Source organism: Colius striatus, chromosome Z (genome assembly GCF_028858725.1).
Source record: "Colius striatus isolate bColStr4 chromosome Z, bColStr4.1.hap1, whole genome shotgun sequence".
NCBI lineage: Eukaryota > Metazoa > Chordata > Aves > Coliiformes > Coliidae > Colius > Colius striatus.
In genome coordinates, this window is record NC_084790.1 from 34,097,018 (window position 1) to 34,121,552 (window position 24,535).

At 38.1% G+C, this 24,535-nt stretch overlaps 1 protein-coding gene across 4 annotated transcripts in view; it reads right to left on the minus strand.

Moving 5' to 3' along the window:
- The window catches only part of GAK (cyclin G associated kinase), a 77,878-nt gene that overhangs the window by 42,474 nt on the left and 10,869 nt on the right, over positions 1 to 24,535 (minus strand). For 3 of the 4 annotated variants that reach the window (XM_062019581.1, XM_062019579.1, XM_062019582.1), the window contains 12 exons: positions 23,726 to 23,785; positions 22,174 to 22,288; positions 21,624 to 21,766; positions 21,003 to 21,128; positions 19,807 to 19,896; positions 15,356 to 15,491; positions 14,645 to 14,757; positions 14,010 to 14,121; positions 8,494 to 8,617; positions 3,687 to 3,736; positions 3,449 to 3,597; positions 620 to 742 (listed from right to left, as the gene is read on the minus strand). In XM_062019581.1, the coding sequence (XP_061875565.1) occupies positions 620 to 742; positions 3,449 to 3,597; positions 3,687 to 3,736; positions 8,494 to 8,617; positions 14,010 to 14,121; positions 14,645 to 14,757; positions 15,356 to 15,491; positions 19,807 to 19,896; positions 21,003 to 21,128; positions 21,624 to 21,766; positions 22,174 to 22,288; positions 23,726 to 23,785 (1,341 nt within the window). Of the gene's footprint in view, positions 1 to 619; positions 743 to 3,448; positions 3,598 to 3,686; positions 3,737 to 8,493; positions 8,618 to 14,009; positions 14,122 to 14,644; positions 14,758 to 15,355; positions 15,492 to 19,806; positions 19,897 to 21,002; positions 21,129 to 21,623; positions 21,767 to 21,866; positions 22,008 to 22,173; positions 22,289 to 23,725; positions 23,786 to 24,535 lie in introns of those variants that run through there. The other variant, XM_062019583.1, reaches the window with a different exon arrangement.

Genomic DNA, 24,535 nt, shown 5'->3' on the forward strand with positions numbered 1-24,535 from the left:
ACACTTACATTATAATGCCAATTCCAAATATCAAACATAACAATACACAAACATAACAGTAACCTCATGTTTTCAAGTCTTGAACATGGTCACTATTCTTTAAGCTCTTATCAAGATTTTTATTGCTTTTTTGGGTTATATCATGGTTAATGTCACATTTAAGAACAGCAATCTGCTGCCAACAAAAGCAAGTTCCCCCAAAAGTCTCATAGTCAGTTTCTGCAATTCTACAGGTAAAGATACATTCTAAATGAATAGTAGCAGGAAATACAGTGTACATTTAGCTGCCACTCAGAAGAAAAATGAACAATAATAAACATAAAATAGAGCAAACATTGAAATAGTGGAGCAGATTCTTTCTCCCCAAGACTCCTTTGTCTTAATCCCTCCAATATGCTGCCTTCCATGCTACATGGAAGTAAGCAATGGCTATAATCCTCTACATATTTGCCTAAGGAGAAAACATGCCAGTATCTTTAAAGACATGGAAGGATGGAATTGCCCTCAAGCCTCACAGTACCGAAAGCCAGTAACAGTCACTAAGTCAGTGGACACTAGCATCCTTATTCACAATTTAAAGCTGGATTGAGGAAACACTTCATATAAACTGATTTCTTACAAGGCAGTGCACAATGCAAACATTTTTCTGGTCTTGTTTCAACCATAAATGCATATTCTTGCATATGCTATAAAGATTCTGAAGATTTGGTGCTCGTCTTGCTGGCCAGCCGCATTCAAAAACCTGCAAATGACAGAGACAGTAGAAGTAACAACAAAGATTACACAGTCACATATATATGCATAGCATAAGCTGTGTATATAAAAGATAATTTTACACTTAATACCACCTTCAGGTAGAATTTAAGCAAAATGGTCAAGAAAAGAGGTCTGACAGTGTAAGCACCACTTTATAGGATGAAATGCAATAAAACTCCAGTCCTGTCTATAGTCTGATTCACTAGAACTATGAACAACTCAGATTACTATCAAATTTTCTTCAAGCAAGAAATAAAAGTCAAACATTTCCCTGTGTGATATGCACAGATATTCTTAAGCAACAACCTCTCCTCCAAAAACAGAAAGATCTGCCATTCTTTTTTAATTAAAAAAGCATTAACAGTTAAGTAATAATTTTACTTCAGTCACTGCTACAAAATACTACCAAATAATCACCTCCACTGCTGACAAGTCTATATTCTTAAAATCAGCTGTCCTGATCCTTGCACGCTTGCAACATCTAAAGAGTAGGTGTTCTGTCAGGATCAAAGAAATAACTTAAAAAGTAAGATTTTTCTACTTGTTTTGAACATGTTTTCTTACCAGATAAGAGTTGAAGGGGTACTCTTGAGATTAATTACCTGTACTAAGTATCACAAAAAAAATCTCAATGTGACCATATGTCAGATGGTTTCTTTTCCTTTGGCTATCTTTTAAGCTCAATCACGTTATGATTATTAGCAGAACAATGGTGAGTGCACACCTTTGAGCAAAGTGTTCCAAGGAGGACTCAAAACTAGCAAAGATTACTTGAAAACTAGAGTTAACCAATATTAAAGAAATTTGTAAAAGTTCATATAGACAGTATGCATCAACAGAGCAAGAATTTATAATTTCATTAATACTTACTAGGCAAAGTATCAAGTTAAGAATTTCAGAAACTCTTCTCCTCTGATCATGTTTAAGGCTGGTCATAAACATAGGCAAGCAATAAAGGAAAACTAAGCTTCTTTAGCTCCTACATAGCTGCTTTCACCCAGCACAGAATAATGATGTTGTCAGTCAATATTGGTCATTGTTGATCTGGATTTCAAAGATGGACAGGGAAAACTTCCCCAAAATATTTAAACTGTTTTCCAACTAAAGAGCTACCGTTCTTTAGAGAAGACGATATTTGTTAGAAACTTCCTTAATACTCACAGCCAATAAAATAGGCAGGTAGGAACCCACAGCGTTTTGACAAGTTATGGTCTCCTATTACTTCCCAGCAAAACAAAGGCCACAAGATAAAACAATAAATGTAGACCAGAAGTGTTCCAGATCACTGGTAGATTCAGCTGTTCTCCTATTATCATTAACAGTACCAACATATCAGGAATATCAGTCTATAGGCATCTCAGACTTGCATAACCAATAAGTCTCCCAGTCACAGAATTTATCATTCCATAAACAGAAACTGATAGCTTTGTAGGATGAGGAATAAATCAGTTCACTATATCAGCCTCAGTTGACTTTCCAACAATCTAGTACTAAGAAGCATTTTTGAAGACTTCATGTTGAGGTATCTGCTCCAAATAATCACGTAAGAAGTCTTCAGAATGATTAAACTTTGCCTTCCAAGTTGAACAGACTCCAACTGAACTTCATACCACATCAGATGCAGATGAAATTGACTGTCTGCATCCAAAGAGGTAGGAGTCATTTTTTCAGGTATGAAAATATTTTCTCTTGTCTACAAGTTCATAAGCTTAAATAAAAAATGAAGATACAAGCACTAGATACATTAACATGGTTATGTTAAGTTACATTACATTAGTTACTAACCTTAGTAATGTAACCAGATATGTTAAAAGGTACCTCAGCCTGACAGTTTAAGTGAATGTGGGTAACTGAAGCAACACTAAGGATGGTTCTACAGGGTAAGCCCAAAAGGCCTTTCTTGTAACAAATAACATTTCTATGCTGTCCTCTGGGCAGTCAGTGTTGTGGACAAGAGACATCATCAGTACAGACTGTTGAGGTGAGGTCTAACGTGGCCAGTGCTAGACAACTCTCAACATAGTAAGTCTTCACTGCTGAACAGGACAGTTGATGAATATTTAGGAGTAGACACTGAAATCCCCTACCTCTCCACCTCACAAGCTGTTCTCACTGCCTTATTATTGAATTATGCAAATGTCTCCGTTCTAGGATCAGAGAAATAGCCAGAAACACTAGCAGAGGCTCAGCTAAGCTAGATCAATATTTCAGGCAGTAGCTACAAGACATCAGCTAGAGCTGAGGCATGTGGGAGTCAAATGGTATACAGCAGAATGCAGAGAAAGCCCAGTAAATAGGTTGTGCAAGTCAGTTGCCAAAGGAGTACTACCTTTGATAAATAAGAACCTCTGAATGTAGGAGAGATGGAAATTTTATTAAGATTTTTGTTACTTTAAGTATTTTCTATTTAAATAATCTGTAAAGGTACCTGTACACGTTCTCAAAGATATCGGAACCCTAGGAAACATAGACTTTAGTCACTAAGATTAGTCTTTGAGCAGTTAAGTTTGGAATGAAGGCAAAGACAAGCAGAATAATAGTTTACTCTTAAACCTTACTTTTTAACCTGTTTTTTTGTTATCTTTTTGGATATGCAGTCTACTTAAAGATATTTCACAATAAAAAGATGAAGATATAGTCAATACGTTGTTTTGAAAGACCTTTAACAGAAGTACACAAAAACTATACACACCCTATTATGAAACCTTGAAGGCCTGTATGTTCTTGGAGAAAGATTGTACACAGCATAGTGGCCGGGATGTTTAGAGTCCAGACATAACCGCACATCTTCTATATTATTTTTGATGGCAGATTCTACACCTTCAGCTGGAAAGGACATCACTAAAGACAGAACAAACACCAGGTGAATTCACTTTTTTCATATGAATTAAAACCAGAAACTGTTCTTAGGACAGACACAGCTATCATACCAGCAATTCTGGAAGTGATGTATGATATATCCAAGTCTCCTTTAGCATAACTGAAACAGAACACATTGGAGTTAGTACTGGGAAACAAACTATTGAAGCTGTAAGTCTAAAATTCTCATGTCTCAGGCTACACCTACCACCATGAATGTCTCATTTCTTCCATCTGAGGCTTGCTACAGCACAAGAAGTTTTTCCGAATGGAGTTTTGCCAACAGACCTTGTATTTGAACAGTTACTTATTTACATCAGTTGCAATAAAATCATCTCTGTAGATTTTGTGCAGATTCCTCCAATGTTTAACTCTTCCTCTAGTCCCTGTTCTTACTGATAAATATGAGTTTGAAAGCCTAATGAAGACAAATTAACACCTTTAACAGAGGACATCATAATGCTTAAAAGAAAGGTCTTTTGTTGAAATATCACATTTTAAATTATGAAACCCTGTCATGTTACTGACACAGGTAACCATGCTGCCCAATTTCAGGGTTCCATATGAATAGGGGATACCTAAATCTCTTTCCTTACTTAAATCCATCCTCCAAAAATTCACTTTTTCCATAGTGAGCAAAGCATTAATCATCACCTATATATTTTACATGTAGCTATGCACATTTTTGAAGACCAACCTTTGAAAAACAATCTCACAGTGATTTTTGTATTTAGGTCCAGTTCCTTCATCTCTAGTCAACAACATTAGGTCAATAATTTACTATTTCAAGAGCACTACTTTTTTCCTGTTTCAAGTGTTATCTGCTGTGTCGCAGGATGAATAAGCTCAAGAAAACTGAAGAGTCACAGTGCATCCTTAAGTAACAACATACTGCAATTGACTGGCAAAACAAAACAACTTCAACTACAGAATTTGGTTTAGACATCCCAAACTTATTTAAGTCAATAGTACATTATCTTCCGAATGTCATAATATCATCACAACAGTATGCTGCATGTTTACAGAATGCAGAGGCACTATCAAAACAATGCTTTCATACCACTACAAAGTTTCAAGATGCTGCTTGAAAGAGCAGATCTAGGAAACTGCACTCTAATTTTGAAATCTCAAGAGAGAACACTCTGCTTTGATATCTTACTGCTTGCTAGTAAACCTGAAGGGGGCTGAAGGGATTGATTAGAAAACCATTGCATTTATAATTACTGGGAAGAGGATATGAACTTTTCTGAAAGTAAGGACATTAAATAGTAATTATGCAGAATGGCATCATCAGTGTCCTAACAACAATAATGACCTGTGGTCTCAAGAGAAATTGAAATCACCACAAAAAAGTCGGAGAGTCTCACTAGACAAAGTACTACAACACTCATCTTTGAAAAATCTTGCATAAGGAGGCAGATAAAACAGCCAAGTAAATAATATTTCAATATTCTTTCTTTGTACCTTTGGAATAACTTAACTTCATCGTGTAGCTCAACTGGTAAGACTTTCGAAGCCAAACTAATTATTTCATTATTTCTTACTAAAACTAGTAATAAGCATAGTCTTTTATGTGATTAAGAAGCATCAGATGTTATTTGTTGCTTAAACTATCACCTTCAAGCAAGAAAACACGCAGATTGTTCCAATGCCACCAACTTTTTTGATATCACAATAAAGAACCACCTAATACAACAGCCTGATAACAAAGACCATAGACCTCTTCAATGCTGTAGCACTGAGGTTAAGCAGCAACTTGAAACAGAAACACAGAGCTATTAAGAGGAGAAAAACATGAGTCCTCAAACCCACACCTTTGGGAACACTTTCAGATACTGACTTCTTACTAGCAAGTCCACTCAATTCAGCTTTGCTTTTTTTGTTTGTCCAAATCAAAATGAAACATTACTAGAAGCACAGATCTCAGCAGATAGAAGTTACTGAAAATAAAATGTAGCTTACTATGTAAACAACAGAGCACAGCCAACTCAAGCTTGTTGTTTTGCAGGAAAATAATTTGTATGCCTGTTACAGATGAAAAGGTTTCAGAATGCTTGGGCTGTCTTAATTAGAATGTAGCTACAAAACCTCCTAAAACACGTGACCTTATCCTTGAAATACTATCCCCTGAACTTGATTGTGAATATGTTAGAGCTATTTCAGTAGTAAGACTTGAACACAGGATTCTCTGCTTTAATGGAGTGTTTCATGTTAGACCAGCAACTCAGATTGCTTTAAACAACAGGAAGGTGGCAAAAAAGCACGTTCCTCACACTGGTAAGCATTTCTACACATCTCAAAAATACAGGATAAGGTCTTCCTTTCTTGTAAGTGCTGAAGTTTCATTTAAATAGCAATATTGCCGGCAGGTCCTACAAGCAGAAGAACATGCAAACAAAACAAGAGACTGCATGAAGAGTTTCTGGTTTCTGATCCATATAGAAAACTCTGTACTTTTTAAGGCTCAAACTAAACTAAACAGATAAGTACATTATGACACCAATATTTAGTCACTTTTATGATTATACCAGGCTAGTTCAAGGCTTTTTAATAAGCAGTCATGGGAAATCTTGCAAATAAGATATGACTTTTCATTTTGCAGAATCAATACCTAAACAAAATCTCAAGTTTAAATTGGATGTAAAGAACTTTTCACTGTGTAAGTGACTGGCATTATCACCTTTCCAGAGAACAGCGGCACTTCAAGACCATAATTAAAAAGATCATTGGAGCCAAAAAACAACAAACTGAAAATTAACCACTAAATTCACAAAATAAACTTGTTAACATACAGTGCAAAATTCTACAACACTATATAACTACCTTGTATTACTATCATTTAAACACGGGAAAGAATAAAGAACAGACTAACGAGCACAGCTACAATCTCAGCACACAAACCATTCTCTTCAGTTAAATAATGCTCTAACACTAAGCAATTTTTCTCTAGACATCCATGCACTCACAAGACTAGAAAAACAAATATTAATTACTTAAGCACCACTATTTTTAAAGTTTATTTTTCAAAAAGCAGGAAGAAATGCAGCACTGAAATTCATATCAACCTGTTCCCACTTGGTTTTGCTTCATACAACTCAATTAATCATTCTCATGCAAGACAAATCTATTTAATAAAACATTAATGCAGCATTAAACCAGAAATAAAGTTACCTTAGAAGCAAATGCTAGCATTAAAAGGCAGCTAATTGTTTCTTCGATTATGAGATGATAATCTCCTCAGTGAGACTGTTCATAAAACAAAACAAGACTAATCATAAGTTTTGCATGCTGCTCTCAAAATCAGTGAAGAGCAAATACTTAGAATGTTTAAGTTTTTGGCAGGGCACCTGTAACTTCTGTGGATACAGACATTGATAAGCATAAAAACTGGTCAAGGGCAAAGCAGTGTCACAATGTGAGAGATGCAACAGTTGAACAGAGGTACATCGAGGCTGCATGGTTGCATGAGTTATCAGGCATACACAGATACATCTGTTGGAACAAAATTCCCTTCTATGCATATGCTACTCTGCTGTAACAGGCCCCTTCACAGAGCAGTGAATACTGTTCTAAGTGTGTATACACTCCCTAGTAGTTTCTTTTAGCTCAGTTTGTACCAACAAAGAGCTGAACCTCTCCATTTTCTCTCATGAAGCTATAAACTGCTTCTCTGCCTGACCTGAATCTGCAATGGAGATTACAACATGTGCAAACGAGGAGTCCTGGAGGACAATCAAGATGGCCTCCATTCACTTTCCTGTTCCTAGTAGCCTGTTGACGTGTTTGAGTTTTTGAGCTTTATCACTTAGTAGGATAAACAAGAGACCAATATTCGAATTAGGACAACTATGAAAAGGAAGAAAAAAATTGTAGCAACTACAAAACACTAACTTTTCTAATGTAGTTTAGATTTCAGAAATAAGTCCGCAGATAAAGGAAATAACTCCACAATTCAGAAAAGCAACAAGAAGTAGGATAATGAGATGACAGACTCCAACACAAGGAATGCTTCAGTGTGGTAAGGAAAATGCAGAACAAGGAAGAGACAGTTTGTCTAGAATGTCTGCTTCTCGTGGTGGATGCAGAGTTTTGGAAAGGCAGTCAAGGATGCAACAGTAGATGCATTCTCACATCCCTGCCGGTATCAGCTGTAGCTACAACACAAGTCTGTAAAGGCAGATAATAACCATGACAATAATAGATTATGTCCTATAGTAGAGATAAACAAAGAATTAACACTTCATCTTGAAAGGTTTAAGAATGCGTACTAAAAATATTTGCAATGGGACTGAAAATCTGATCAGAATATACATCAAAACAGAAGCGTCCTCTTCCATGCAATCCTAGGCAAAGACAATAAACAGTGCAGATCCTCTTACCTTGCCTTGAGGGTCTAGGATTCCACCCAAAACCTAATCTGGATAGAAGAGCTTGTACACTATTGCCTTGCATTTTTTCTTTTCACTTCCATTCCCTGTATTTATACCTTTTACCACTCCGTCTTTTTTCTTCCTCTTATTCATGAAGGCTCTTGTCTACTAATTCAATTTACTAACTTTGAACTGTGACAGTCCTATTCCACACCTCTCCATTCTGCACCAGCTGCCACCTGCTCATCTCTGCTTAGTTTTCAGTAGCTAAAATACAGTCAGGAAAGTAGCATTTATGGACAGGCTTTTGACCCCATCATTCTCGTTTCTAGTGTATGACTGCTAAAGTAACTTTTATTTTAATATCACTCAAAATCTCAAGACTGGCTACCAAGTACTAGAGGTCATACTTTGAAAAATATGCTAAATTTTATCATTTCTGGAGTAAGCTCCTGAATCTTTCTTTAGAACTCTTACCAGTACCTTTTTTTTTTTTTTTTTTACTCACTTGGCAACAGACTGGATAACTTTAGAAGATGTATCCTTAATATTAGTGAAAAATCGCTCTGTTCCACCCCTCAGAATATCAAAGAACCCTCCATAAGTCTGGTCACATTCTGCAACGGTCAAGCCTAGAGTAGTTGAATAAAAATAATTTTACTTTAAGTCATATCAAATTGTCTACAAAGCTGTAAGTGAATGTACATAAAGCCTACAAAGCTGTAACTGAATGTACATAAAGCTACACATTCCTTAACTTGTTCTTCATAGTAACAAACTACTGAACACATTGTTAATTGACTGTTTGCATTTAAGGGAAAACAAGGTTAAAAGTTTCTGACAGTAAAGTATTCATTTCATAGTGCCAGTGCAGCAAAGTACTGGTCTAAATTTTAGTACCAGCCTCTCAAAGTGTAGCCCACCGTTAGCAAGTCTACTTAAGCACCCATAGTAGATGTTTTTTAATGCAAGGCTTCAAAAGCATCTGGCATAAATAACTTACTTTTTAAACACAACATCCCTATTAACATGATTGTATATAACAAACAGTACTCATTCTAACACAAAAGAAATGGCTAGATAGCCTTTTGAAAATAGTTGTATTAGGAAGCTCAACTCATCCACAGAAATTTATGTACAGGTAACATTACTGCAGCAAAATTACTCAATTTTAAAAGTTTCTTTGGAACATTGATATCTTTTGTCTCATTGGCAATTCAGCATAAAGTAATACCAAGCAAGAAATATCAATCTGGAAAGAAAATTTAGTACAATATGAAATACTCTCTTGGTATCTTCTACATTAATTGAAGTGTACCATATGTACATATGAATGATGTCATGAGGCATGACATCTCCAGGATCCACCAGATGGATTTTAAGTCCTTGGGGGAGCAGGTAAAAGGTAGAGGGGCTCAGGTTATTTTCTCCTCTATCCTGTTCACTAGAGATAAAGGGAGAGTTTGTAATGGAAAAATCAGCCAAGTGAACTCCTGGCTGAGAGGTTGGTGCCGGCAGGAAGGCTTTGGGTACTTTGACAATGGATCCTTCCTTGGAGACTACAGCTTCATAGGACGGGATGGGATTCATCTGTCCCATAAAGGCACTGGATTATTTGGGAGTAGACTAGCAAATTTAATAAAGAGGTCTTTAGACTAAGGGACTTGGTGGGTGGAGGGAGAAGCAAAACAGAACAAGCTGTCCCTTCTAGCAGGGAAACAGGGTAGGACAGGGAATGCAATGATAAGTGCCCTTCATCTGCACACTGGGCTGAGATACTGAAGGCTGACCACCCTGAGAAAGAGCCAAACCAGGGAGGAACCTCCTGCACCCGTCCAGGGAAACCTGTGTGTTTGAGTAAGCCCCTGTGCTGCCTCTACACCAATGCAAGCAGCCTGGGGAATAAGCAGGAGGAACTGGAGATGTGGGTGCGGATGTGGGGCTAGGACCTCATTGTGGTCACAGAGATGTGGTGGGACAGCTGCCATGACTGGAACACAGCCATGGAGGGCTATGTATTGTTTAGGAAGGACAGGCTGACAAGGCGTGGAGTTGCTCTCTATGTGAGGGAGCAATTAATGTGTACTGAACTGTGCCTGGGTGGGGATAAGGAGAGAGTACAGTGTCTGTGGGCAAAAATTAATGGGCAGGGCAAGGCAGGTGATACTGTTGTAGGAGTTTGCTACAGGCCACCTGATCAGGAGGAGGATGTGGATGAGGCCTTTTACAAACAGCTGAGAGCTGCCTCATGATCACAGTCCCTGGTCCTCATGGGGGACTTCAACCACCCTGATATTTGCTGGCAAAGCCACACAGCCAAGTGCACGCAGCCCAGGAGGTTCCTACAGATTGTTGATGACAACTTCCTGTTGCAGATGAATGAGGAACCAACAAGGAGCAGTGTGCTGTGTGAAGGTTGGAGGCAACCTCGACTGCAGTGACCATGAGATGGTACAGTTCAAGATCCTGTGTGGAAGGGGCAGAACACAAAGCAGGATTGTGACCCTGGAGTTCAGGCGAGCTGACTTTGGCCTCTTCAAAGAACTGCTTGGACAGATCTCATGGGATATGATTCTAGATGGTAGAAGTGCCCAAGAGAGCTGGTCAATCTTCAAGCACCACTTCCTCCAAGCCCAGGATCAGTGTGTCCCAACACACAAGAAAGGAGGAAAAGGAGGTAGGAGGCCTCCATGGATGAGCAAGGATCTGCTGGGACAATTCAGGCAGAAAGCAGCCATCTATGAAAGGTGGAAACAAGGGCTGGCTTCTTGGGAAGAGTATAGGAACACTGCCAGGGCATGCAGGGGTGCAACTAGGAAGGCTAGAGCCCTTCTAGAATTAAATTTAGCCAGGGAAGTTAAGGACAGCAATAAGGCATTTTTCAAGTACATCAGCAGCAGAAGGATGGCGAGGGGGAATGTGAGCCCGCTGCTAAATGCTGAGGGTGCCCTGGTGTCTGAGGATGCATTGAAGGCTGAAGTAGTGAATGCCTTCTTTGCTTCAGTCTTTACAGCCAAGGCTGACCCTCAGGAACCCCAGTCCAGCAAGGATAGTAGGATGGCCAGGACAGCAGAGGACTTGCCCTGGGTGGAAGAGGAAGAGGTTAAAGACTTGTTGGCCAAGCTTAAGGCTCATAAGTCAATTGGTCCTGATGGGATGCATCCTAGAGTGCTGAGGGAGCTGGCTGATGTGATTGCTAAGCCTCTCTCCGTCATTTTTGAACACTCATGGAGGACAGGCGAGGTGCCTGAGGACTGGAGAAAGGCCAGTGTCACTCCAATCTTCAAAAAGGGCAGGAAGGATGACCCAGGAAACTACAGGCAGGTCAGCCTCACCTCCATCCCTGGAAAGGTGATGGAACAACTCATCCTGAATGTTATCACTGAAGATATGAAGGATAAGATGGTTATCAGGGAGAGTCAACATGGCTTCACCAAGGGGAAATCCTGTTTGACCAACCTGATAGCCTTCTATGAGTGCATAACTGGCTGGCCAGATGAGAGAAGAGCATCTGCCTTGACTTCAGCAAGGCTTTTGACACTGTCTCCCATAACATCCTCATCAGAAAGCTCAAACAGTGTGGCTTGGATGAGTGGACAGTGAGGTGGATTGAGATCTGGATGAATGACAGAGCCCAGAGGGTGGTGATCAATGGTACAGAGTCGAGTTAGAGGCCTGTGGCCAGAGGAGTTCCACAGGGATCAGTTCTGGGGCCAGGCTTGGTCAACGTTTTCATCCACGACCTGGATGAGAGGACGGAGTGTACTCTCAGCAAGTTCACTGCTGACACCAAACTGGGAGGACTGGCTGATTCCCCAGAAGGCTGTGCTGCTATTCAGTGGGATCTCAACCAGATTGAGAGTTGGGCAGAGAGGAATCTCATGAGGTTCAACAAGGACAAGTACAAAGTCCTGCATCTGGGAAGGAACAACCCCCTGCACTAGTACAGGCTGGGGGTCTAACTGCTGAAGAGCAGCTCTGCAGAGAGAGACCGGGGAGTCCTGATAAGCTAAACACGAAGGCCAAGAAGGCCAATGGCACGCTGGGATGCATTAAGAAGAGTGTGGCCAGCAGGTCAAGGGAGGTTTTTCTCCCTCTCTACTCTGCCCTGGTGAGGCCTCATCTGGAGTACTGTGTCCAGTTCTGGGTTCCTCAGCTCAAGAGGGACAGGGAAGTGCTGGAGAGAGTCCAGCTCAGGGCCATCAAGATGATCAGGGGACTGGAGCATCTTTCGTATGACGAAAGCCTGAGGGAACTGGGGCTGTTTAGTCTGGAGAAGAGGAGATTGAGGGGAGATCTTATTAACATTTATAAATATCTAAATGGTGAGTGTCAGGAGGTTGGGGCATCCCTTTTTTCTATAGTAGATAGTAACAGGACAAGGGGCAATGGGATGAAGCTAGAACATAAAAAGTTCCACTTAAATATAAGGAAAAACTATTTCACTGTGAGGGTGACGGAGCAGTGGCACAGGCAGCCCAGAGGGGTTGTGGGGTCTCCTTCCTTGGAGGTCTTCAAGACCCGCCTGGACATGTTCCTATGTGACCTGATCTAGATGAACCTGCTTCAGCAGGGGAGTTGGACTAGATGATCTCTAAAGGTCCCTTCCAACACCTAACATCCTATTATTCTTTGATATGACATATGGCAAGATGGGTGCAGAAATTGCCTTTTAACAAGACATCAAATGCAAATAAGCTTGCTAAGCATCCCACTTTTCTGGCTACTTTAAATGTAATTATTTTGAATTGAACGATCTCTTCTACAGAATGAATATGTAAACTTTTAATCCTGTCACTTTGCAGAAATGTTTCAGTTGACTCAGTGTAGTATTGCTAGTCCAACTATTGTTTTTCCTCAGATGGAACCACAATTCCTCCCCTTCACCACTGACCTCCTGCGGTGCAACTGATTCCTGACCTGCACAATGCTCCCATGATGAGCTGGGCTCAAGTCAGTACCAGCTACAGCTACTTCTGAAAGTACTGACTGCATAGAAACTAAACTGGATCTAGGCTGCAGCTTTTGCCTTTTGAGACTGTCAGACATGAGTCTTGTGAAAGTGACAAAACCATATAGCTTTAGACTCTGATTACACTGTCAAACGTACTTCCAGCTATCTTGGAGGGGATGTAGGGGTCAAAAGTCTTTTTGGGGGACAGAAGTGGACTCCAGACTCTTATGAAGGAGTGGTTCTTCCTCTTAAGAGGCTTTTCACAGACTAAAATGTGCACGTGACTTCTTAGCATTAACAAACTATTTGTGGTTCACAATAAGAATCCTTGCAATTGTTTATGCATGTCTTTATTTAACCACCTTAACTGTCAGACACCAAGCCTGTTTTACCATAAACTTACACCAAAAGCCACAGAAGAGCTGTTATCTTTAAGCTGTAACATATGTAATGTTAAGTAGTCTATCCTGGAAACCAAGAACAACTGTCACGTTACACAAAACTCGGTATATGTATTGATTCCAGTAACTTCTGACACAAATTAACAAAGTTTCAGTTAAAATACAGCCCTTCAGGAAAGATTTTTAACAGTTTAAATTTAAAGTAATCTTAAATCCTCTTTTTTACAGAAGATACTTTCAAATACTGTAGCCTCACTGAATCAGAAAGTTTTAGTTTAAAATAAGCCATTTTTATTTGTTTGTTATAACCTGAAGACTGTTTTCTCTACAGCTCTTGCTCTTAAGAACATTATTGCTTATTGTAGCCACCATTTTCATGAGGTTTTAGCTCACTTGATTTCAACTCTCCCACCACTACAGATCAATAATACAGTTTAGTTTCAATTATTTTACATAACAGATTTTATCTTGGTCAGCAATGAACTTGAGAAATTCACATTTGTCTGTATCCAGATACAACCAAATCTTGCAAAAAAGCAAGGTTATTGAAATAGAAATGCAAAATAGACAGTACTTGTGCATGATATCTGAAACTTCCAAATGACTCTTCCTTCATACAAGATAGACAATTGATTTTTACACTAAGATGATGCCTCTTTCTGCACTTACCTGCATTGTACATATTGTTGAACTGTCCTGCAGGCTTGGAGCTCTGTGAAACGGAGGTCACAGATGTCCGAGGCTGAGCATTGTTTCCATAGCCTCCATTTTGTTCCAGAAGCTGAGAAGATTAATATTCACTGTGAGTATTTTCTTGCCAACTTAGCCAACTTTTTACACTTTGTAAATTACTTGGTGAGAATAAGCAATCTGAACCTCAGGAGAAAGCCAGGAAGTTAAGATACACTAATTGTTTTACTTGCAGTATTGTGCAAATCAATCAAACAGAAGACACCTAAGTGGGTTTCTAGTCAGTATAGGCAGAGCCTTGGTACACTAGATTTTTCTGTGCAAGTTAATTATAATTAAATGCAGTATGCCGAATACAGCACTTGTGTACTAAAGAACAACCCATGATCATGAGTTTTTCCAACCAGCACTAAGAAGGACAACATTTCCTTTAATGTCATGAAAGCTCTGTGCTTTAGAAGGCATATTCCAAAGATCCAAAAAGTGATAAGATATCAACTGAATTTCAAAAAACTAAGGAATGTAAGATCTGCTCAGATATCTGTTACTAAACTCACACTCAATAGATAAGAAAGGAGCTCTAATCAATAATACTTCTTATGAGACATCTTTACCTCTGTGATTGGGGATTTGGGATTCACATTCCTAGCTGCTGCAATCTCCTGCAGTTGATTAACAAGTTCAGTGATTGTCAGTCTTTCCTCTGGATTGACTTTCAATGTGGAGCCTAAAAAGAAGACTCATATAACTTAACAGAAACTTCAGAGCTTCCCTCCTAGCACATATTAATAATTTCTTCAGTGCACTCCAGTGCAATAAGTAACCAGACATATGAAAAATCATGGAGCAACTGCTAAATCAGTATCTTAATATTATTGTCATCATAGGTACTCATAAAAATCCATAATTTAGGGTTAAAAATATTTCAAAGAATATACTTTAGGATGAGTTAATGAGTAATCTCAGAAATAACTTCACATCTAATGGTGTTAGGAGTTGGAGACATTTCTAGCAGTGTAGTTTCCAGTAAACTATTTTAAAGATGAAAAAAAAAAGTATTTCTACAACAAATTCAAAGAAGGCAAGTCAAAACACTATCTATTACTATGAACTAATTTAGATTCTAAGCAAGATGGGCAACAGCACTTAGGAACCAAGAATACCATTTAACACATACAAGTTTTTTCATAATAGATTAAGATTTTAAATAAAAGCGCTGTTGCAATTAAATGTTACTGACAGGTAAAAAAAGTTAACTATCAGTAATTCAACATTGTCAAAAATAAGACATAAAGGCATCAAATTAAGTAACTTTGTAAACTTACGAATGAGCTCATGAAACACCAAATAGCGAGTGTCATTTTGCGGGATGACATATTTCCCATTGACTATGCGGAGTTTAGCTCCATCTTCAAAGGGATGTTGCCTAAAGCACAGTAAGTACAGGATACAGCCTAGAGCCTACAAAGAGATAAGGGCAGAAATATTTCAGTGAGTCATGGAATCATTTAGTCTGGAAAAAAACCCCTTGAAATTTACCTGAAGGCTGCCAAGCCCACCACTAAACCATGGCTCTAAGCACCACATCTACATGCCTTTTAAACATTTCTAGGGACAGTGACTCCTCCACTTCCTCAGGCATCTTGTTCCAACACTTTCAGTGAAGAATTTTTTCCTAATAGCCAATCTAAACCTCCCCTGGTACAACTTGAGTCTGTTTCCTCTTATCCTATCACTTCTACTTTGAGAGAAGAGACCAATCCCCATCTCACTACAACCTCCTGTCAGGCAGCTGTAGAGAGCAATAAGGTCTCTCTTCAGTCTCTTCCAGACTGAGATTTAAACGAGGCTACTGACCAAAGGAAGAAGAAACACCTTATCCTGTACCTCTACACCTTAACTCATATCCTGTGATAGTCATGGTCCACCAGGAAGCTGTGGAGAAAAGGATTCTGCAGTACCCACCTTCTTTGCATGAAACATCACAGAATTAAGCTTGTAAGTACAAAATTTCTGGTTCTTGAACCTATTGGCTACTTCTTGTTTGTGCTGTCTTTAATTCAGTCAATGATATTTAAAGCAGAATTTCAGACTATAAAATCAAAAGTTCCTAACATTGCTAGTGAATCATAGGTTTCAAGTCATCAGCTGCTGAGTCACGAAACCTCACATATATATCTAAATGTATAGACTCATAGGTATATAAGTAGATAGATAGATTTCCAGTTCTTTAGAGATCGGGTTCACATCCCCTTAGAAACAGTCTTGATATTCCTCCGAGGACAGAAAACCGTGAAATATTAATTTGTTTGGCATATCAATTAGAGCTCCAAGCAGTAATGGTGCTACTGAATAGATTTGTGGTGGTTTTGCCCTTTAAAGAAGTTTTCAGGTTCAGAGACTTTCCTATTCCTGCCTTTCTAGAAAATCATGACAGTAAATCCACTTTATGAATTTCACAGTATACAAAAATGAGTAGTCCTGCAACACTGATTATATTCAAGAATAGATTTTTTCTTACAAAAACTTCATCAGTTTTATTACATTTGTTCATCCTGTGCTTCAAGGAGACTTATCTATTTGGGGGACAGAATTTGGCCTTTTGTATTTTGTACTCAGATACACTGTTGTGCAATGCACCGGGTAGGTAATCATTTAAGTGTTAATCAATTTGTTTAACTGCCATTAGGAGGAGATAACATTATCTCAAAAAATGCTTGTTTGATAAAGACTTGAAGAAAATAAACCTGTAACTGTGGTCCCTTTATTTCCTACAGTCAGAAAACTATTCAACTTGTTTTAACAAAATCTAATCTCAGATTGGTTTTGGTTTTTTTTTTTTTTTTTAGCTTGAATGAACCTATCAAAGTCATGACTACTATATCCTGTGAACTTTCAAGTTTTGATGTGCTCAGTCTTGAGAGCTGTGCAACCTGAGAATAACCACCGAAGCCAGAAGTAATTTTGAATTCTAATCTCTGAATAGTTCAGGTGTTACAGATTAGTTAGGATAATTTCATCTGTTACTTAACTCTAACTTGATACATATCTTTTCATATAAGTCAACATATGAAATAGCCTGTCAGAGTTATACTTCTGTAATACAACCATATTACATAGAAGTTTGATAATAACACCTCCAAGAAAGTGTTTGCACAACAGAATGGAAAATTCCTCCTCAAAGTTTCTTTTGAGTGTCAGTTTAGTTGCTTCAGCATATGGGTTTTTGTAGCCTCAACAAATTAAACATGCCAGTAAAGACGATAGCTGAGAAATTTGCTCACTATCTCCTGTCCTCTTCACGCACTCTCTCCCAACTGCCCTTGATTGTCAATTCATCCCAAGAATAGTTTCAAACGTAGTTACTCCAAGACACTGAGTCTCCCAATCCAGATATAAACGGCATACACTATTTCTATGTTATTGCATAGCAAGTACATTTGTCAGTCTGTTAATAAAAAGCTCTCTAATGTATATATTGAAGCATCATTTAGTCACATTAACTAATCCATCAAGACACCATGCACAACATAACACAGTCACATAGGTGTGAAAAGCACAAAGGCAATTAGCTGAACACATGAGAAGTGAAGAGACCACTTAGATTTCATCTTTGTGTTAATTGCTACAGAATGCTTCTCATTCTGGAGTCCTGTGTCCAGTTCTGGGCTCCTCAGCTCAAGAGGGACAGAGAACTTCTGGAAAGTGTCCAGCACAGGGCCATCAAGATGATCAGGGGACTGGAGCATCTTTCGTATGAGGAAAGGCTGCAGGAACTGGGGCTGTTTAGTTTAGAAAAGAGAAGACTGAGGGAGGAATCTTATTAATATTTACAAATATCTAAATGGTAGGTGTCAGGAGGTTGGGACATCCCTTTTTTCTATTGTATCTAGCAACAGGACAAGGGGTAATGGGATGAAGCTGAAACATAAGAAGTTCCACTTAAACATAAGGAAAAACTATTTCACTGTGAGGGTGACGGAGCAGTGGCACAGGCTGCCCAGAGGGGTTGTGGAGTCTCCTTCCTTGGAGGTCTTCAAGACCCACCTGGACACATTCCTACATGACCTGATCTATGTAAACCTGCTTCTGCAGGGGGGTTGGACTAGATGATCTCTAAAGGTCCCTTCCAACCCCTACCATTCTATGATTCCTTCTGCTTTATCTGTAACATATTTTAATATTTCCAACACCAACTATGATTCACTTTGGCTAAATGGCAAATCCAGTTGCAAGTGAGGCAATTCCTCAAAGCCAACATCATCCTCATAGCCTCGGCACTGATACATCTAACAGAAGACCCCATTTCCCTATAAGGTTACCCTGAAACTGCAGACAATCTCTCTACAGAAGCTGCCTGGGTTAGTCTGAGCACTCACATGCCAGTTGGTAAAAAAGCAGTATGACAAAATGGACCAAAAAGAACTAGAAATAACTTTTTGACCTGTTGCTGGACCTCTACCAGCAGCTAATCTAACCCTTTATTAAGGAGCTAGTGGGCTTTTTGCGGGGTTGTAGTAGTGTTTGCGGGGGAGAAGATTGTTTGAAACAAATCAAAATAGTACTATTTTTCCACTGACTAGCTTCAGGAAATAAGCAGCACATTTAAAATAGTTTAAAGTTCTACAGTATAGCTGCAGTGTGACATACAGGTATTACACTAAAGTATTTTCAGAATAGATTTAAATTATATGAAACCTAAAAAGAACATTCCACTTACCCAGAATTAAAACCTGCAACATCTTTTGCACTGACTAGAAAGATTTTTTTTATTAGATATTGGTAAAAATACCAAAAGACACCCAACAATGGAATGTTGTTCTTAAATATATTCCAAAGCCTGCTCTTCTGCTTTTTCACAAATTTTTAAGGGTGAGAGTACAAGAAAGGCTACCCAAGATGAAACGTAATTCCAAAGGAAAAAAGTCTTTATGACTAGGTAAAGCAATTATTTCAGCAGAATTCAGTTGAATTTCATTTCAGGAAACCACATTCATTCAGAAAGAAATTATGGAACTAAAAGTATTTGAGTTTAATATTTACTTTCTAGATCTCAAGACTTACACAGGAAATGTACCGAAAGCAGTTGGCCAAGCCTAAGAACCTCTGATCCTACAATCAACATCTAATCACATCTCCATTGTGGAGTCTGTGTCTGACAACATTTCATCCATAGTGCTGCTTCAAGTAAGACATTTCTATCTCCTTTATTCTTTTAAGCTCACACAGTGACAAGCACACCAACCACAGCTATGAGAGCTAACCAATTATACCTGCTTTCTCTGGAAAACAAGATGCTTCCTGAGACAGTGTCATATCCTATTGCTAAATATTTTGCATATTTTCATTGAACTCAGAGTATAAAGGAAAAAACATAGAACAACATCTTCCAAAAAAGTCATGGGAAACAGAACCAGTCTTCAAAAGACACAGCATAAGATAGCAAAATGTTAAAATTCACAAATACCGTTATTTCACAAAAAAAAACCAGCTGTTGTTTTGAGATAGGCTTTTGTTAAATGAATTTCTAGTTTTGTTTAACTGGATGTAATCTTAGCTCAGATCACCAGTATTTAACACATGTGAAGTGACCAGTGGTCAGAAAAGTGTGTTTTTCTTGATTATTCTTCAATAGTTCTGCAACAGCTCTACTGAGTGTCAAAGAAGTTCAGCATTGCATCTCACAATGGAAATTAAGCTATATTTAGGAGAAAACAACAAGTACTATATCTCATACATAAGCAGCTATGATACAGCAAGAAAAAAAAATTCTTACCCAAATATCTTGTTTTTCACCAATTGGAAAATTTGAATACAAGTCTATCATTTCTGGTGTCCTGTACATGGGCGTTGTATTCCTTGTGATCTGCAGAAGAGAATTTTTTTAAACAGGGACTCTAACATGCTCTAAACAGCACTAAATTAAGGAAGCAGCTCTCCCTGTGGAATGGACAGAATTCTCATTTTGAAAATTAATTTGTCAAGGCAGGTACCAACAATTAAATCCTGCAATAGTCCCAATAGCTTTGATAAAAGGCCAGATCAAAACGGTAGTACTCAAATAACATAGTGATATCCAAGAATCTTTCCAAACCACAAAGTACATAAATAAAATGACTATTGTATAAGAGGCAAAAAAGGATACGGACACAAATGCAGAAAATCATCAATAAATCAAGAAGTGAATTCATGCTCTGGTGTGTATTTCCCACTTCCCCATCACACTTGATGACAGTGCAGACACAGCTAAAGAGTTAAGCTGTGTTCACAAGAATCCCTAAAGTGATCTATCATCTTTTTGCATAAGCTATACAAGACAATGGTGGAATATCTTTTCTTCCCCCGAAACCAATGGATTGTTCTTCAAGGATGCTGGACTCCGAAACAGGGAGAGTTTACAGAGATTCATGATTATCCTAAGAAGCATCACAGTATTTCTTCATACTCAGGGCTGAGTGCAGTTGATGGATTTACACCAGATTTAACAGCAGCACTGTCAACTTTAAACTAAGAACAAATGCACTTTGCAAAAACACTGCATACTTGGCACTGCCACTGTAGTCCTACAGGCACTGCAATACTACCTATTCAAACTATGCTGTGCAGACTTGCCACTACTTTATAAATCATCAAACTGAGAAAAAAACAGATTAGAAGGTGGGAATCACTTTGGTATAATCAATTTTTTATGTCCTGTTAAAAATGTAGTTAGGACAACTCTAGCAATCACTGTTTTCACATCGGATTGTAGAAGGGACACTGCTCAAGCTGAAGCAGCATTTGTACATGCAACTAGAGAACACAAGCCATGGTTAGAACTGTAGAAAACGTTTGAACTCTAGCAACACAAATACAATACCAAAACTTTATGGACAACACTACAACTGAAAGTCTTCAGCTGTCTTAGAAGCCCCATGAATCAGTAACAGTTAAATGAATTCACTATTGATATTAACATTAAAAGAGTCTCACCTCTTCTTCAACCAGTGCTCTTTTCTGTGAGGACCAGTTGTAGTCAGGACAGTAAGCTATAGTTGTAGCACTTCCAAAGTCACAAAGTTTAATTGTCCCTTGGTTACTAATAAGCAAGTTTTCCACCTTAAAAAAGATGTAGAATAATCAAAGATTTTTCTGTACACTAACACACATGCTTTTAAACATCAGCTCATGGGTGATTAAAAAGAAATACTTTAGCCCAGAACATTATTTACAGGAGCATAAAGATTTCTGACAGTGTTTTAGATGTATATGGTAACACTATAGACAATTGTTAAAAGGAAGCACCAAGCAGGAAAACATTCAAGAAAACAGGAACTAAACTCCATTTCATTAGTGCCTAAGGGGTCAATTGCAGAAGCATTATCTTGGGAGTTCAAATGTACAATAAGCAAAAGGAAAAGATTTTGTTTGAAGAGATACAGGTATTTCAGTGCTACCTTCACTGATATCCATCACTCTTGGCAAAGCAAGACCTATAAGTGCTACACTTAAAGAGTGACCACTGTATTTAATCAACCATCTTAACACTGATTCAGCCAGACAGGCTCCTTTGCTGTTTAGAAATTCAGCCTTTATTTAAACTTGGTAACACACCTTTAAATCTCTATGGATAATAGGAGGCTTCTGTTTATGCATATGCTGCACTGCTCTGCAGGTCTGATAAAAGATCTTCAAAACTGTGTCACAGGAGATAGGCCCTTTGGATTCTACTTTCTTTAAGAATTCCACTACCTGTCCTGCAGAAATAAGAGAAATTCACATAAACACACAGAGAACATCAGATTCTGAAAGCTTTGTATAAATAGGCACACACTCTTCTCATCAAAGACGACTTACAGTCTTGAGCTGTAATATTAGATGGACATTCTGAAAGTGGCAAACCCATACTGACTGCAGTGCCAAAGGAAATGTTGCTCTAAGGAATCATTCCTCTTCTTCCTTCCTCTGACTAGTCTCGAACACAAAGAACATCATGTAGTCTCAAAGAACATCACCGTTATCCTATAAAAGATGAGGCTGAATTCTACTGCCATTGAACTATACTACCTTTAAGAGGTGTTCAAAGTTTATAAACTGTGAAGCAACCTGTGAAAAACAAATGTCAGAAGCAACATGCATAGCTAGGAAAAGAGATAAAGTTTACCTTTACACAACTCTGTAAGCAGAAGAAACTCTCCCTGTCCTGTGTCTGATTCTTCTTTTCCTATAGATGCAGCAGAGCAGAACTGGACAATGTTGGGATGCCCTGAAAGTTTTTTCTGGAGACAACATGCTCAAGGAAGATGACCATCAAGTTTATTGATACTATCATATATAGCAGTTCACAGATGTCTCATTTGGAATGTTACCTTAAAATAATAATTCTTGATATGAAAACCTTTGTCACATTTCACTTCCAGCTCAGAAATTCAAGGTATCATTTTTCAACTGTGTAAAAACTAAGTGACCCTAGTTCCTGCCAGTGAAAGTTATATTGCATTATGCCTGTTCATGTTGTCCCTAACGTGCGCCAGCTTGGTCATATACTGAAACTTGTGCCTGTGAGACAAATCTAAGCTATTTACAAGATGCATTCACCAAGTCTGAAAAGAAAAAAGCTAAGACATCATAAGTACTATAAAGCTATAGAAAAATCAAGTTAGATACATCAAATAATAAAGAATCCAAAGTACTACTTCATCTGATGCATTTCTTCACAAGCTCTCACTCAGACTTGCAGGAATTAATTTCACAGTTATATACTGGAAAGTTAGCAACAGTTAAGCTTTGTATAGTACATATGCTTTAATAAGTTTGATCTGTGACAAAACACATCCAAGTAACATTCAGTCCTTCACTCCTGGCAAAATATAGCCAGAGTGGCTAAAAAATAAGTAGTGCTATCTGTGATAGCCCACTCTTTTTAAGTATATGGTATTTAGTGTAAGATTTTGCCAAACATTTCAATAATCATAAAAATAAATACTTGAGTAGCTTAAATTCAGATTAGTGGTTTTGCCTGGTAACTCAAAATTAAGCTGAATAGACAGAGTAAGAAACAAATCAGCTTACCACAGCTACTCACTAACTCTTGAAACAAACTGAGGGTCTTAGAACAGATGCTGGGCAAGAACTGACAATACTCTGAGATTACATTATATCCTACCCCCTAACTTCACTGAAGATAAAAAGGACATCAACAACACTAAGAAACATCTGCTTGTTTCTAATACATGCATTTGACAGAAATTCCTTAATATTGAGTATCAATTTTCAATGCCAGTTGCACATGACACAGAAATTAAGAGACATGGAGACTAAAAGCAAATTTTTGAGTAGTTAACAAGGCAACAAATCCAGTGCATATGGGAGAATTCTACTTAAGATCATCAGAAAAGTCAAAAGGTCTCTTGACCAGCCAGAGGACTGCAAGAAAGCCCAATAGGAATTTCATTAATTGCTCGACAAAGTACATGACAGTCTACACTAGCAAAAAAAAGTTACCTGCACACATCAAATTTCTGCAACTTTTTAAGAACCGAGCTTGCTGGGTGTTGTTGCTAGATTCATGACAAACCATGAACAGAATTACAGTCCTCCTAAGTAGTGTATGGCATGGAAAGAATTGAAACAGTGGAACAGTCCTCCATTTCTCAGACGTGTTTGACATTAGTCAAGTAAATCAAATTACTAAAATAAGTTCCAGAAAAGGATACCATAAAACAAACTTCCTGAATGATGGCTTTGTTTTTTTCTTCTTCATTGGACAACAATCGCTGTCAGAAAACAGAATAATTGAGAAGATAGCTATTAAAACTTGAAAAAAAAAAAAAGGACTTTTTTTTTCCCCCAGAATACAGAGGGTAAGCTGCAGTCAAAAACCTAAGGAACTGTGATGGGACAATAAACAATATGAGTAACTACTCTAAGTTTTCTGTTGTATAAAACACTCAATGGCTGGCTTTAACATCACGCACTGACAAGGAAAGATTCATCTTCCACTTCCAAATCTTTAGAAACAACCTTGAACCCACTCCAATCAAAACAACTCCAAATTATCAAGTCAAATTTTTTCAATGGTACTGGAGCAATAGGGAGGAAAATCAAGCATGCCTATTTCCAATATTACTTGGATTTTGAATCAGCATTTGACTAGAATCAACCCGTGTATTTACTACAAAAGTATGAGGCTTACAAAACAAAGAAAGGACAGTAATTGTTCCTCTATCTGTTACCTCTACATGGGTCTACTTCTAGATAACATTTGAAAACATACACCCTATGGGTTTGGTCACATGTTACATTACTGGAGGATGTGCTACAAAAAGGAAAACGCCAGACCAAATAATTACTGGCAGTGTAATGCCATGTTACCTCTTAGACCTCTCATGCTACTATCCTTTTCACTTTTTATTGTCATTTTCATAATATGAGCTTTTCAGCTGGTACATGACTATTATAAGCCTTTAGAAATAAAGAATACAAAGAAGTATCTATTAAAAGTTCCAAGCTGAATGTTTTGTCAG